Source organism: Pithys albifrons, chromosome 7, assembly GCF_047495875.1.
Source record: "Pithys albifrons albifrons isolate INPA30051 chromosome 7, PitAlb_v1, whole genome shotgun sequence".
Taxonomy (NCBI): Eukaryota; Metazoa; Chordata; class Aves; order Passeriformes; family Thamnophilidae; genus Pithys; species Pithys albifrons.
The window spans coordinates 12,591,807-12,607,533 of NC_092464.1; the positions used below are offsets into that span (position 1 = coordinate 12,591,807).

A 15,727-nucleotide genomic window follows, 5' to 3' on the forward strand; every position below is an offset into this window, starting at 1 on the left:
ATAAACTTACAGGCTCAGTAAAGATACATTAATAAAACCTATCTTTTTGGTAGCTTTAGATTTGATATGTAACAGAGAGAGTAGAGCTAAAGTGACTGAATAAAATAGTTGCTTTATCATAATTTTTACTGTGCGTTTTAAAAGCCGTACCAGTTAAGGTTAAAAGTCATCCTGGTTGAAGTTTTACTCAAAATCTTTTGGGACATGTAATCTTGTGCATAGATGAAACATGAAGTGAATAAAACATTGTAACTGAACTTATTTCAAGTATTAGAATATTTAGACCTGCTTTTGTAACTGCATAATGAAGCCATAACTGTAGTTGACCATTGCATCTAAGCCACTGTTTTGCCATTATAAAATGTTCCTCTAAGTTAGGAAGCTGGACTTCAGTTCTAGATTAGAAATAAACTAAAGACTGGTTTAACTTTTATAGAGCTTTCATTATTGTTTATGTACTAATATAACATATGTAGAATTTTGTTATTGTAATTGCACATAAAGCAGAGTAGGCTAACACATGTATATAAAATGATGCTGATAAACCTGCTGTATTTTGGAATTTTTTGCAGCTTGTGGTTCAGCGACTTGGTTTTGACACCCGAGTAACTATCTTGGGTCATGTGCAAAGGGGTGGAACCCCTTCAGCTTTTGACAGAATTCTGGTGAGTGTTCTAAAATAATTACTCAGAGCACCACATTTTGTAACTGCATTTTGATTATTTGTTGGGGCTGAGGTTTTTACCTGATTAACTTGAAAAATTATTATCTCACATTACCTCTCTGAATAGCTCAAATTGAGAATAGTGAGCACTTGGGTAGAGGAATCTAAGTTAAGATTAAAATGCAAAGCTGTAAGAACCATCATCCATACTTAAGGATATTAAGCAAGCCACAACATTTTCATCTTGCCACTGAGAAATTGGTTTCGGCTTGATTTACAGAGAAATCGGGATTTGAAACATTGTGCTTTTAAGTTCTTGCCTGAATACTCAAACATCATCTGTTTCCAGGCAAGTCGCATGGGTGTGGAAGCTGTGCTTGCCCTCCTAGAAGCTACTCCAGCTACCCCTGCCTGTGTTGTGTCCCTGTCTGGAAACCAGGCTGTCCGTCTGCCTCTGATGGAGTGTGTGCAGATGGTGAGAATCTGGCAAAAAGCCAATTTGTAGCTGTTCATTTACTACAGCAGACTACTGTGTACCATAATTGTCTGTTTCATTAGGGCACTGATGAGAACATGTACAGCACTTTTCCACATTTGGGAATGAATAATGAAGTTCGTGTATGTTCTCTGTGTGTTATTACTTATTTGCAAACTGCTAAGAAACAAGAAATATTTTTTTTAATTTGTTTTAAAATTTCATCTTGAGTCTTCTGTTTTTACTGCTACAGTAAATTCTTTAAATGTTTGCATCCATTTACATGTCATATGCCTGTCAGGTTCCTCACTAAAACTGTTCAGCTTAAAATGAAAAAAAAATGCAAAATAGATATATTGATGTCTTGGAAGGATTTAGGTGTTTGTTTTTACCATCTTTTCTTCCTGTACACTGTAATTTATGCTGTGATAGGGGATAACTCATAAACTGAGAAAACGTCAGTATTTCTTTTTTCACTATGGAAATATATGTGAGAATATATTAAATAAACAACTTTCTAGGTTTTTTTAAACATACTGACCAATCAACTTGTTTTTTCAAGACTCAAGAAGTCCAGAAAGCCATGGATGAGGGAAGATTTCTTGAGGCTGTGAGGCTTCGTGGAAGGTATGGCCTACAGTTTATATCAAGTTATATACTCTAGAAGAGCTGAACTGCTTTGCTGTTTTGCCAGAATGTGACATTTTACTGTCAATATGGTTTTATGTGTTTGAGAATAAGAGAGGAGACAGAAGAATTGCTTAAATAGAATCATTGAAATTTTTATCTGCATACAAACATGCAAAACTCAACCGTGGTTCACTGCTGTGTCAGAGTAGTGACTGATACTAGACTAACTAGTCACGAACTAAAGAGCTTCTGTGCTGTATGAGCTGACTGGTAGCAACCACATGTTTGTTTATTTGAGGTTTTGAGGCCAATCCTGTGAGCTTGTTTGTAAGTAACTGGTAGTTTTCCATCAGTGGTGTTGGAGAGAGGCATTCTTTACTCCCTTCAGGAGAGCACTTTCTGTTTCAAGGAATTTGATAAAATGCTTTATCCCCAATTTAGGAAACTAGTTTGCTAGCTATAAAGTTATTTTGTATTTTATCACTATTATCTTACAGGACTGAGTATTCTTCTGTAGTCTCTCATTTCCACTTTCTACCATATTGTGCATTTGTAATAACGGTGATGTTAATATTTCATCAAGTGTTCCTTTAAAATGAGTTGAAAATTTTATTATTTTATTTGCTTATCTTACTTATTAATTTATTTAGGAGCTTTGAAAACAACCTAAACACTTACAAATTGCTGTCACACAAAAAACCAGATGCGGAGCTTCCAAAGGTAGGGGGGTTTTTTGAGTGTGCAATGCATGTCTGCTTTTGGGGTATCTTAACAAATACTGTTTTCTTTTCTTCTATGCCTTAACACTCCTTTCAAACTTATGCCATAGGATCATTTGTAACATTAGTTAAATAGTATTAAAAAATGCCTGCAACACACGGCTTTGTTCTAATAATAAGTAATATTTTTGCATAGTGAAATATAAATAGAAAATTTCTGTGTAGACAGTTTGTTTCTGTCTTGTATGTCTGGTCCCAGTTGTTACAGGGTCTGGTGCTGATAGTTACTATTTTACCCTCTGTTCCTCACCCTGGAGAGAAGGAAGGATAGGATGATGTAATCATGATTATCAAAATCTTGAGATAAAGGAAGATTTGATATTAAAAGAATTTTAACCGTTCCTTTTGAAGGGCAAAATCACTTTAGCAAGGCAGGTCCAGGAATGCATGGGATGGAATATTGAAGACAGATGAATCACCTTTATCTGATTTAATAAGTCACTGTGCATAATACAGTAGTGGACACTTAGTTCTTTTCTTCATAATTCCTAGGTTTTGTGTAAGAAGAAATTTGCATTTATTAGGAAGCAGACACTAAATTTTTTGTGCAAATTTTAGATGGGATTTTTTTTTTGTTCTCATTAAATGTCTACTGAATAATTCCAAGTTTGATAATCCTTAGTGACTATGACTCTTCATTGGTTAATTCGTCTTTTAATTGTGTTTTGTTACCATTTGTTAACTTTATTTGTATAATTATGTTGCTGTTATTTATTTTAGATTTTTTCTTCCAATGAAATATTTAAATAATGATTACTAGTATCTTCTCAATATTATCAAGGAGAAAAATTGCATTGAAAATACAGTAAGGACCTAAGATTGACCTTCAAGAGATCAATATAAAAACTTAAATAACTTGCAAACCAAACGAAAATATGATAGTCTTATTTAAAAACAAATATTCTTTTTAAAAGTATCTCTGTTATACTCTGCAACTGGGGAAATATGTGTCTATATCTTCTAGTTAACTTCAAATTTTCAGTGGCTTTAGGGGCTTTGAAACTTTATTTCCTGCATTCCAGTATTTAGCAACAAGTGCTTATTAAGTATTACTTTTATCTTTCAGACTAATTTTAATGTGGCAGTTTTAAATGTGGGTGCTCCTGCAGCTGGAATGAATGCCGCAGTGAGGGCTGCAGTGAGAGTTGGCATAACTGAAGGACACAAAATGTTTGCTGTCATTGATGGCTTTGAAGGTTTTGCTAGAGGAAAGGTCTGTATCACAAGTGCATTAGCTACTAATATGTATCCCATCCCACGCCACTACCCTAGTTTACGTTCTTTGGAGCTATTTTCTGTCATAACTGCTCTAGGAACTGATTCTGTAAATTCCTTAGTTTCATAAAGATGTATAAAATCCAAATTGTAACTATTTCTCAACTACTCAAATCTATAAAGTCGTTTATCCTGAATATTACTAACCACATGCTACAGAGCTACAGAATTAGTTCAGATAAATCCTGTGTTCAAATTTTGGTCAATATTTAGCATATTGTAGGTTTTCCACAGAGTAACAGAATAATCTGATTCTGACCAGTGAGTTGTTGCATCTGTGTTCCTTTGCTATAAGAAACTTTGCAATGGTGCTTCTTGAGGGAAGAGGGGTTTATTTCCCCCCTAGCTGAGGTAGATTCTTCTCTTCCCCTATTTTACGTGTTAAGCATCAGTTGGTATACTGAAGAAAAACTGAATACAAGACTAATGATTTCTATGCCCAGCTGGAGCCACAGGTCCCAAAACTAACTTCAGACACCTAGTTTTAGGTTTTTGTGTTTCACATTCAGTAAGAGAGAATGTGAAACTAGGATCAATATACAAAACAAGGGGACATGGTTCATGATGGTCTGGAGGAAGAAAGATCAAATTAAATTGAAAGGGATTGGCAATAATTCAAGTGAAATTAAGTTAACCTCTTGATGCTTTCTTTCTTTTGCTGAGTTCAGTTTTAGTCATCTGTGCCCAACAACTTCTTCAAACAGTCTTACATGAAGTAGTACTTGGTGTTTGCTGAGGTCAGGAGAAGTAACTGAATAACTGCTTAACAGAATTGTCTTTTTCACTTCTATTCAAAGATAAAGGAAATCAGCTGGGGAGATGTTGGAGGCTGGACTGGTCAAGGAGGATCAATTCTTGGTACAAAACGGTAATAGAAATATTTTTCCAATTGATATGATGAATTCTAGTGTTCCATATAACTAGTATACAATTCCATGCTTTTTTCCTCCCACAGAATGTTTTAAATACTTAATTTTTGTGGTTGCTGGGATTTTTTTGGTGAGGTGTTCTCTTTTTTTTGGGAGGGGGGTGGGGGGATGGTTGATTGGGTTTCGGTTTTGGTTTGGTTTTTTTTTTTCCAATCATGTTCCAGCTTGGGTATCTTTATAGTACTGAACTAGCTCTGAAAAGATAATGAAAATGGGAACTGGAATCTCAGCTTAACAATTTCTTGGAGTCATTACACTTTAAAAGATTGCAAACCTACAGTTTCTTTACAGCTGACATGAGTCCTTACTGGTTGTCTGGAAAAAGTTATTTGTATGATAAATGTATCAGACATAAAATATTGTGTTGCCTGCTCAGTTTATGGTTTCAGCTTAGTAATTAGTTCTTATTGCTGCAGAGTCTGTAAATTGTTTTTATTTTTCTTTTGGTTTAATGATTTTTAGTACTCTTCCTGCAAAATATTTGGAGAAGATTGCTGAACAGATGCGCACTAACAACATTAACGCCCTTATGGTTATTGGTGGATTTGAGGTACACTGAAATACCTTATTATGTCTAAGTACAGTAGAATGCCTAACAAAGTAAAGAGATTGTTTTAAATTTTCCCCAGTCTTCAGGTGACATGCATTTGGTTATAGCTATATTCAATATACAAAACAACTAGTGTTTAGTATCAATGCTGTCAATCAGTGATTCTTTGGAAAGCTGACATTCAAAACAGTGACTAGAACTGCTAAACAGGATGTGCTAAATGCATAAATAAGGTGAGATAGCATTATATTATTTTTCTATTAAAATGTGATAAATCAGTGACTTCTGTAGTGCAATTTCCAGTCTATACCATATTGACATAGAAAATACTTGCATTATTGACTTTTAGTAGTAATTGCACTGTGCTTCCTTATTTAAGCCACTCTTCTTACGTAGGGCATTTCAAAATGTGTTACTGATCTGGAGAGGTATTTCCTTTTTCTTTCTGTATTTCATGTTTGCTTTGTTTTACAAAAATAGTTTTTGAAATCTTGATTCAGGAAGGTATCTTGGCAGAGAAGAACATGCTTATTGCTTCTTGATAAAGAATGAATTATGATTTTTGTGTGAGCTGTTAGCCATGACCCTAATTCAGGAATGTTAAAAATTTTAAATTCTGAGTAACAGTAACTGTTTAAAAATGAAAAGTAACCATTACTGGAGCTTGGGGAACTAGTTTTTATTGTAAAAAGCACTTTGTTACATGTACATTATATATTCTCTGGAAAATAAATGTTCTATTTATTGTTTGTTTTCAAATGTATATGCATTTTTAATACTTTCTTTTTTGTATCCTGTGTTAGATTTTAGTAGTTCCTTAGTACTCTGACTTGCTGAAGTGTGCTGTGGTAGAAATGGCTTCCCCTGTGGCCCTTCCCATTTTGTCACTCCAACTCTGCCCTTCATTCATCCTAATTTTTCACCCAATGCCTGTGCCCAACAGGCTTACCTTGGACTTCTGGAATTGTCAGCTGCCCGGGAGAAATATGATGAATTCTGTGTTCCAATGGTTATGGTTCCTGCAACTGTATCCAACAATGTACCGGGTTCAGATTTCAGCATTGGTGCAGATACTGCTCTGAACACTATAACTGATGTAAGTCTGCTCCTGGTGTGTGCACTAACAAAGCAGTTTTGTTTAAAACTGACTCAATTGGCTAGAACTGGATATTTTTGTAGACCAGAACTTTGGAAATATAGTCTGGAAAATTTTAGTTACTTGATACAGCCATATTCATGACACCTCTTTGAAAAAGAGGAAGTCTAGGATCCTAAATGCTTCCATTAGATTACCTCTGAAACTACAATGAACTGTCAAATTTTAAACTACAAAATAAGATAACATCCATCTGTTGTATACTAAAGCTTAGACTCGATGTGCATATGGTCCCCTGTGGAAGGAAAAACATCCCCAGCCATTGTATGTAGTGTCAGTCTACCCAGCTGCAACAAACACTGAGGGAATATTGCTCTGTTCAGAAAGAGATCCTTAGTCACGTGACATCTTTATTCCTCTAAGAGAATATGTAAGACTCATATTGTTCTAATAATAGGAATTACATTTATTCTACTAATAGTAGATTTAACAAAAAGAGACATTATTAAGTATTTTTAAAAAATCAAATCCAGTAATGGAATATAAATTAAAAACTGAATTATTTATCTGTTATAAAGCAAAACTTCTTTACTCTGAATGTGACAGTGCTGGAGAAAGCTTCCCAGAGAGGATGTGGAGTCTCCTTCTCTGGAGATACTGTAAACCCATCTGGATATGTTCCTGTGTGACCTGCTCTAGGTGAGCCTGCTTGAGCAGAGAAGTTGGACAAGAAGATCTCCAGAGGTCATTTCCAACTCCAGCCATTCTGTGGTTCTCTGATTCTCTAATACTAAACTCAGTTGTGCAGAATGCACAGTCACTTGGGCAAAAAGAGTTTCAAGTGGCTTTTGAAAATTAAGTGACAGTTCTTCTATCATTTAGAGATATTTTAAAATGTTAATCGGGGTAGTATTTCCAGAAATTTGAAGGATTCTTCAAATGCTACCAACTTCAAACGCATAATTTTTACTTTCTTGTTTTCATTTTTTTACCATGCTAACATAAACAATATTGGCTTTAGCAAAAGAAATCCTTCAGTTAGGAAATATCAGTTCCCTTAACTCTTGTCTTGAGCAAGACTGTAAGCTAACTAAAGTTTATTGAATGTAACTTAGGTTAGAAATGTTCTGGTAAATAAAAATATCTCTCCAAAATGAATGAATGAAGGTGAGTAAAATGATTGTGCATAACATCTGCTTTTCTTCTTCTCTTGTCTTCATAAGCTTCGTTAACTTAACTGACTTCTTTTTATAGGTTATTTCATCTAGAGAGGGATATATTGAAGTCAGCCTCGCCTTATTGCTTTGGTTTGCTTTATATTTAGGTTTCTAGATATCATTTGCTTTAATTAGATATTACGTTATTTCCATATTTTCAATGAAGTCGTTGAAAACTTTTCAAAATTGTATTGTTATTTGCTAATAGCTTCAGTCTTGGTGGTTTGTGCACTTTATTTTGCCTAGATTTTTCTCTGAAATATGAAAAGTAATGGCTTTGCAAGATTTAGATTCAGTTGAATGGAAAATTAAATTCAGGTTTTTTTCTGTGAAGAAGCAGAATTTTGCATCGGAGAGACATTTCTGCTTGGCATCTTTTCAGTTTTCTGCTCTATTGCTTGAACATGGTTAACTAAAACTGCCAGTAAGAAATCCATCCTTTCATTCCCATGTCATGCTCAGATGAGGTTCAGTAGGAACCATACCCTGTGTTAAATGTGAGCGATAGGCTCAATACACATCATAGAATGGACTGTGGTAAAGGAAAGTAGGAGATGGATAATTGTCCATTATATATAGTTTATACATAGTTCTTCATTTCTATGACTACTATTAGGTCAAAAAATGCATCATAGTTTTCAATGTTCTCAGAGTAGTAGTACCTCTTCTTTACACCCAAATGTCATCACACTTAGTTTTTCTGTGGTACTGTTCATACTTGTTAAATCTTGACAGTTTGTAGTTAAGGTAAGTAAAATTGTACTGGGTAATAAGGCCTTGTTAGTGTGTGGCATTATTAGATATCTGGCAGCTGTTTAAACTTGTCAAGGCATGTAAATGATACCTTGAGACATTTGCTGATAAAATGCTTTAAGATTATGCATTTAAAAAAACCCCAAAGAATAAAAACCAGACCAACAGATACATAACTTCTGAATGAGAAACTAGGCAAGAGTATGCTGTTCATAAAGGCATAGATAGTGGATGGTACATTTCTCATTAACTAGAGTTTAGATTCTATAACAGATTATGTGACCCTTTTGAAGTGTTCCATTTTTTCCCTGTTTTAAAATATGAGCCTGTAATCAGTTGAATTTGGTCTGTCTTTTGAATAGTGTTTTTAATTTATGATAAGCTGCATTTTTCACTTCAGTTTTGAGTATTAGTGAGAACAACTGCTAGTGAAAACTTCAGTATGAAATACCTGGGAAAGGCTGGATGTTTCTGTACCTGAAGAGAGTATGCTTAAGGCTTGTATACCTATAGGCATACAAAATAAATTTTTTAGGATTGTAGGATAAGAACATGAATTTTGAGTTTTCTATGAAATGGGGCTTCACTAAAATAACTACCATAATAAAAATACCTGTATTTTCAACTTCATATTGCTAATTCAGTGAAATGAATAAAATACTGTTATGGATGTTAGACCTCAGGAATGTAACCATCAAGAAGTGTTAGGTTTTTTTGTTATAAAACTGCAAAGGATGGATTTTTTTTTTTAATGCAAGTTGAATTAGTTAATGGTAATACATTTTGCAGGTGGAACTGAAGAGTACCAACCTAGCTTGTAATTAATTAAGCAGAATGAGTTAAAAGTTAGACTCTTTCAGCAGCTGACCGTGGAAAGAGAATGAAAAGGGCGAAAATTTAATTTGAAATCAAAACCTACTGATAGGCTAGAGGAAATGGCTGGAAAGAAGGATAAACCATAACAATGTTTGGAAGAAAATTCATTTGATTGAGGAGATGTAGAAATGAAGGGGAAAATGAGAAAGGTATCAGCTATAGAGATGGAGAAAAATGGCGCCTGAAAAATGAAGAAGCCAAAGCTTGCTCAATGTGTTTCTTTAACAATCTGTCTTTTCCTTTTATCAAAGGGGGGAGGCTGATGAATTGCTTTTTTGGGGAAAAAAGGTAGCAAACAGCCCCTGAGGAGTAAAGAAAGGTACACTTAGACTGCCTTAAGGCAGTCTCCACACATTTCCCTTGAAAAATACACACTCCTGTACCCTCCCAGTACTATATGTGGCTCCACATTACTCCAAACTTGGAAGTTTAAGATGAGCCTGCCTACGCTGGCTAACCAGTTACTTTTTCATCTCCTTCAGCCCTTGCAACAGCTGATGTGGTGCAATGGCACTAACTCCATTCCCTTCAACCAGAGTTTGAATTTAGATAAGTTAAACTACAGTCCTTTCTTGACTGCATATATTTTTATAAGCATCCTCGGTTATGGCAATAACCTTTTAGTAACACAAATCCAGTTAAAAGGGTGGAAAATGATTAAATCATTTTATTAATATTATCCCTCTATGATGTTACTGTAGTAATTCTTTTAAAAATATTTGTATGGCAGTTACTAAAGCCATTAATTATTTGTTTACCCATTATAATTAAGTGACCCTATACTGACCCTGTGTTGAAAGCATTTTCATATTTTGCCACAGTCATTTGAAGATGTTGCATACAATCATCTAATGCTCATGCTTGGTGATGGTAGTCTTTGGATATGTTGCCTGAAACCACTTGCATCAAATAAAATGTCAATATTTAATGCAAGTAAAACATATCTGCATCTTAACATTTCATAAATGCAGACTAACAAATTATGTTAGTTATTGCTCCAGATCTCCCTTTGACTTGGTTCTCCAGAAGTCTCAACATAAAACCTTTTAGAGAAACTGATGCTTTGCAGATCTCCAGGACACCATGCAGTTTTACCAAACCACTGTGTCTTTATTTTTTTAGTAGAAATAAAAATTCAAAGCAGCCTGAGTGAGTTGAGTTGCACCAGGCCGTTGCTGAAATGTCCTCAGTGAGATCTCATCCATCCGAAAAAACAAACCCTAAACAAAACCCCCATGTTTATTGGTCCTGTGACTGTACTGCTTCTCAGCTCTATGAATTTGAAAGTACAGTCTTTTAGGCTGTCTTTCAGGCTTAAACTGAAGGTCCATCTTAGCACTGAGCTTAACTGAAGGTTGCATTTACAAGAAATGCAAGAAGAGATTTTAGGAAGTGAGTTCACACTTGTGCAGCTCTGGCCAAAATTCTCCTGTCCTCTCACTGTTCTATATCTATGACAAAGTCCTAGAGAGCAGAACTCTCAAAGGTGATTTTTTCCCCATGATTTTCTTTTAAGTTATTGCTTGAATCAGTCACTGTATAGATTATGCCTGGAGATACCTTAGCAGTTACCTAATTTTGATCTGCAATAGTTTGCTTATTTGAACTGATTTGAGGAGTTGAGAAAATGAGACTTCTGTGAACATCAGACCTTTCAGAGAGAAAGAGATGAAGAAAAAGTAATGTACTATGTAATCAGACTTCCTTGTGGAGAGTGGTTACATAGTCAGTTTGAAAAAAAACTGCCACACATCATGAGAGATGCTGATCAGATGAGTAAAACTGGAACAATGTAACTAAGAAAATGCATTTACTGACTTGAAACAGCTGCAAAATCTTAACGTTTGACGTGATTATTTACTTTGTAAAATCTTTCCAAGGAACTACAGCTGCTTTTCAAAGAATCCTTTAACTATACTTAACTCATCCATGTGCGCATGTTTCTGGATTTTTCTGGGCCTGTATCCAGTCTATGTGCATAGAGGCAGATGTGTGATGTTGATAGAATCCTGGAAGGCATGGGCAAACTTTTTTTCCTTTTTCTTAGTGGAAATAGATGTGTGTCTTGATTAGGATAACATAGTTTTCTTTTTTTTAAAAAAAGTCTTTAAGTATTTTCTTCAAGTGGCGAGGGTTTTACTGGTGAACTTTCTAAGCTCCTTAACATGTATCAAGTGCTTTTTTGTGGCATGATTTCCAGTGTAGCCTTATGCCATCCTTTTCTGCCCAGCTGCTTCAGTTCTCTCTGCAGTGCACACTTCACATTCAGTCTGTGCTAACTTCTACTAATTCTCTGCATTTCCTCCAAGAGCATTGTGCCAATGCAACCCCAGTGCACTGTTGTGGTATGAACAGGATATTCCTCCCTTCCCCAAACAATCTCACCAGTTGTATTTGCTTGGGCCAATGGACAGCCAGATTTACCATCACATGCCAGGAGTCACTAGCAGAGCAATCCAAAGACAAGAAATGTATCACTCACACTTGTACCACTGCTTCAGGCCTATGAAAGTTGTCTGCAGCTCCACGAGGCACGTTCCCGCTTTGAGGAGTTTAGCGTCCCTATCTGTGTGTTGCCTGCTACTATTAGCAACAATGTGCCAGGCACAGACTTTAGCATTGGTGCTGACACTGCCTTGAATGCTATTGTGGAGGTAAGAATATGTATCTTTTACAAGTTAAGATGATAAAATGTGACAGAGAAGGATGCCTAAAGACCTTGAAATGTCTAATTGTCTAAAGTAACTCAGTTACTGCGTTTTTTTAAGGTTTATGTTTAAGAAGTTTTCCAAGACTGATTAAAGATTAACTTACGCAAAGTATTATGTTGTATATTTAACTTTTGGATACTTTCTTCTGTTCTTTGAAACTGTTGCATTAGTGTTTAGGGTGTTTGTTTTTACTGAGACTAAAATATGATGCTTGATTTGAATTAATTTTTATCTTACATCTTACACAGGTAAGAGAAGAGTGCACATATTTTATAAATAAATGCCCCATTTATTGTATGGACTACTGACCAACCTCAGTGCAGTAGAGCACTTTAAGTACATGATTAGCCCTAAACACATGAATAATTACATAGATCCATTAGGCTTAACATATATTAAGCACATGCATAGCTTAAGCAGTTAAGTCTGTCCCTGGTGTTTAACTGAAAGTGCAAGCCCAGAACTTGCTATAAATGAGTTTTTAATTTTGGTCAGAACAATTAGTTTTCCAGTTTTAGTATACCCACGCTTTTTCCCTTGGGTGCAAGAGCTCTTTGAACTCTCCCAGTTCTTCACTGTTCTGTTGACTCTGCTGGTGACACAGCACAGGGAACCGAGATGAGGTCTAATGCAAGCAAACAAGCAAACCTCTGAATAGCTCTGGGTGGTTTATCCAATCCCTCATTAGCAATAACTATAATTAATTATGAAGTAATTGACCAAGAAAGGCAGTCTAGAGATCCAGGGGGCTGAGAAATGCAGGTTTGTTTTCCTCCTTTAATACAGTGTTACTTCTTTATATACAAAGAAAAAGCTCCAGTAGATAACTGAGAGAGCAGTGTCAGAACACAGATGGGCTGGTTTGTGGGAGCTGCAGTACAGCATCCCTGGGGTGAAGGTGTCCTAAGGTGTATTGTGGGCACATTGTGGCAATACATCTGTAGGCAGAACGTGAGTACTTTACCACTCCATTTGCTGCACGCCCCCCCCCCCCCCCCCCCCCCTTAGCCTGACATTCTCAGAAGCAAGTAAGTCTACTAATAATGATGCACCTTTAAAAGTGAAGGCATGAAAACACAATGGGGCAACAAATAGTTGCATATAGTCCTGCTTCCTCTTTTTGTTTTCATTATTAATTACAATTTGTACAGCTTTCAGTAAAGCCTCTCAGTGAAAACAAAAATAGTATCTATTTAATTTTATTATGATTCGTTTAATATTGTTTATGGTAACAATGAAACATTGTTGGTGAAGTTTTGGATTTTTTGTTAAACTGGATCAGTTCATATGAAAGCTCAATTGGCAATGAAATTCCAGAGAGTGCTCTAAAAAGAGTCCACATTCCTTCATGTTTAGGATGTCTGAAACCTACACCAGGCGTTTGAGGCTTGGCCTTTCCAGCCTGTAGAGTAGTGTCAGAATTAATGATTCCTTAAAATCGATTTGTGCCATTTTTGGCGTGGGGTATTTCTGTAATAGTCATTCTGAGAAAGCAGGAATAATGGAAAGTTTCTACTATGTCTTTTGTACAGTCAAGGATAGAAACCCTTCTAAGTAGATCTCAAGTGGTTAGTCCTGTAAGCAGCTAATGATTTACATCCTTGCTTAAAAACTGGAGAGTCTCTAAGGGCAAAAAATTGCATTCTGCTACGAGCAGCTTGGGAAGTGTTTCAGAAATCTTGGGTTTACAAATGTTTTAGTTCTCTCAAAATGGTGAAAATCTTCACATGTATTTATTTACTTAGTGTCAAAAACCAGGTTTTTGTTTTTGTTTTTTTTATATAGTAAGCTAAACATACAGTACCTATCCAGTTTCAGGCAGCTTTTGAAAAATGAATTAAATAAAACTTGTTCAGTTCTGCAGTATTCTGCAAAAATTCTCATGAAACAACAATGTAGAATGGGAGAGTAAAGTGGTTGAGGACGCTGTAAAATCCTGGACAGGTGAAAGAAAGTGTCTTTTTGAAAAACTGATCAAATTTCAATGTAGGCTTCTTTGACATAGTTTGTTATGGAGATACTTTCTGCTTAGGATAAAAAAAAATCCATCTGTATTCTGAATGAATTTATGTGAAGTCTACATTTGTTTGTGTATAGACATAAAATGCATGTATGCTATTATAAAAATTGAATACATAAAACTACATGTATCTTTTGCTAGCTGGACCTAAATAAATGCATTCACTGGTCATAGTCTTTCAATGCATTAAGCTGTATTATGTTAGAAGTTATAGGGTTTGTTTATTATTTTAAGTTTTCTTACATATCAATTAATTATTTGTTCTGTTAGGTGTGCGTTTAAAAGACCATATTGCTCACAATCTGAATTTCAGCTTGAAGTATTTTCAGTTAGCTGAATAGAGGTCTTGGTTTTAAAAATTTGTGAAACAAATACCTCAAATATTTCAGCATCTACAGTTACTCATTGACAATGTCAGTAACACATGGGGATTTTTAAACGTTAGCATAATTCAGTTTTCAAGATGACAAACTTCCCAGGTGCTTCAATTTCATTTTTTACTAAACAGAACTGGTATTGAGACAGTACATCAGTTTCACAAAAGTCTCCCTGTCACAAAATGTGGGTACATTCTTTTTATTTATTTCTAAGGCAAAGAAGGAAATAGGATATTTTTATTTCTCTTCCTTACTCTCTGAAAGACTCAACCACTTCAAAATACCTTTGAATGGCAGAAAAATTAATTCTAGGAGGTGATTTTGTCAAGTAGATTTTTGAGCATTATTAAAACCTAGAAGTATATAGTAACCTTCTTCCTAGGTTTCTGCATTTTCCTAAGTTTCCTAAATCTGGCCAGACTGGAGATTGTCTCTGTTACTTTCAAAGTCTCTTAGGTAGCTCCAGTAAATGTTGGTGTCAGTTGGTTTCATGTAAGCAGCAGATCTCCTTGAAGAGAACATTCCTTATGCTGGTCTAAGTAAGACGCAAGTGGAGAAAAAAATAAACAAAACCATTTTAAAACATGCACTAGCAGTGCTTGAAATAAAGATCTTTGTGTGGATATTGTTATTGAAAAGTAACCAGACAGTACATGCTCAGTACTTGCAAAGTGTCACTATGATTGGGAATGCAGTGAATTTTAACATAAAAGAAAGAAATTTCAGTAATGAATAGAGTTAAAAGAAGAGAAACATATTCATACCAGAATTTCTTAAAAAGTTTCATTATATGTATTTGTGTCTCTGTTAGAAAACACAGATACGCAACTGTTTATTCCATGTACAAACTAAAATGAATTCTTGTTTTAGTATTTGCAGGAAGAAAGTAAGTGTTGATAGAAAAGCATTTTATTTTGGCTTTTGTGTTCAGTTATGCTATTTTGGAATTTTTAAATACTTATTTTTTATAAATGCTTTTTTTTTTTTACCAGTAAGTGATGCAAAGTTGCATGACATATTAAAAACATTTAAAAATCAGTCTTTTTAAATGTATACTTAGACTATCTTGTCTCTGACCAGACATGTGACCGCATCAAACAGTCAGCCAGTGGCACGAAGCGCCGTGTGTTCATCATCGAGACCATGGGTGGTTATTGTGGTTACCTGGCCAACATGGGGGCCCTGGCAGCAGGAGCTGATGCTGCTTATATCTTTGAAGAACAGTTTGATATTCGAGAGCTCCAGGTACACAGCATTAGAAACATTTTGCTTGTTTTTAAGTAGCCCCTAAAATTGTTGTACATCATAATGTGTATATTTAAATTAGATGGCTCATGTAAAAAAAAAAACCCAGTTTATATTGTATCTTAAATCT

The 15,727-nt window shown here is 35.2% G+C and overlaps 1 protein-coding gene across 3 annotated transcripts in view; it reads left to right on the forward strand.

The window, feature by feature from the left end:
- PFKP (phosphofructokinase, platelet) overlaps positions 1-15,727 on the forward strand; it is a 42,615-nt gene that overhangs the window by 22,252 nt on the left and 4,636 nt on the right. The window contains exons 9-18 of one of the 3 annotated variants that reach the window (XM_071559865.1): positions 573-665; positions 1,014-1,139; positions 1,702-1,766; positions 2,420-2,489; positions 3,615-3,761; positions 4,621-4,691; positions 5,215-5,302; positions 6,246-6,398; positions 11,746-11,898; positions 15,433-15,597. In XM_071559865.1, coding sequence (XP_071415966.1) covers positions 573-665; positions 1,014-1,139; positions 1,702-1,766; positions 2,420-2,489; positions 3,615-3,761; positions 4,621-4,691; positions 5,215-5,302; positions 6,246-6,398; positions 11,746-11,898; positions 15,433-15,597 — 1,131 coding nt within the window. The remainder of the gene's footprint in view (positions 1-572; positions 666-1,013; positions 1,140-1,701; positions 1,767-2,419; positions 2,490-3,614; positions 3,762-4,620; positions 4,692-5,214; positions 5,303-6,245; positions 6,399-11,745; positions 11,899-15,432; positions 15,598-15,727) is intronic. The other 2 variants (XM_071559863.1, XM_071559864.1) reach the window with 2 other exon arrangements.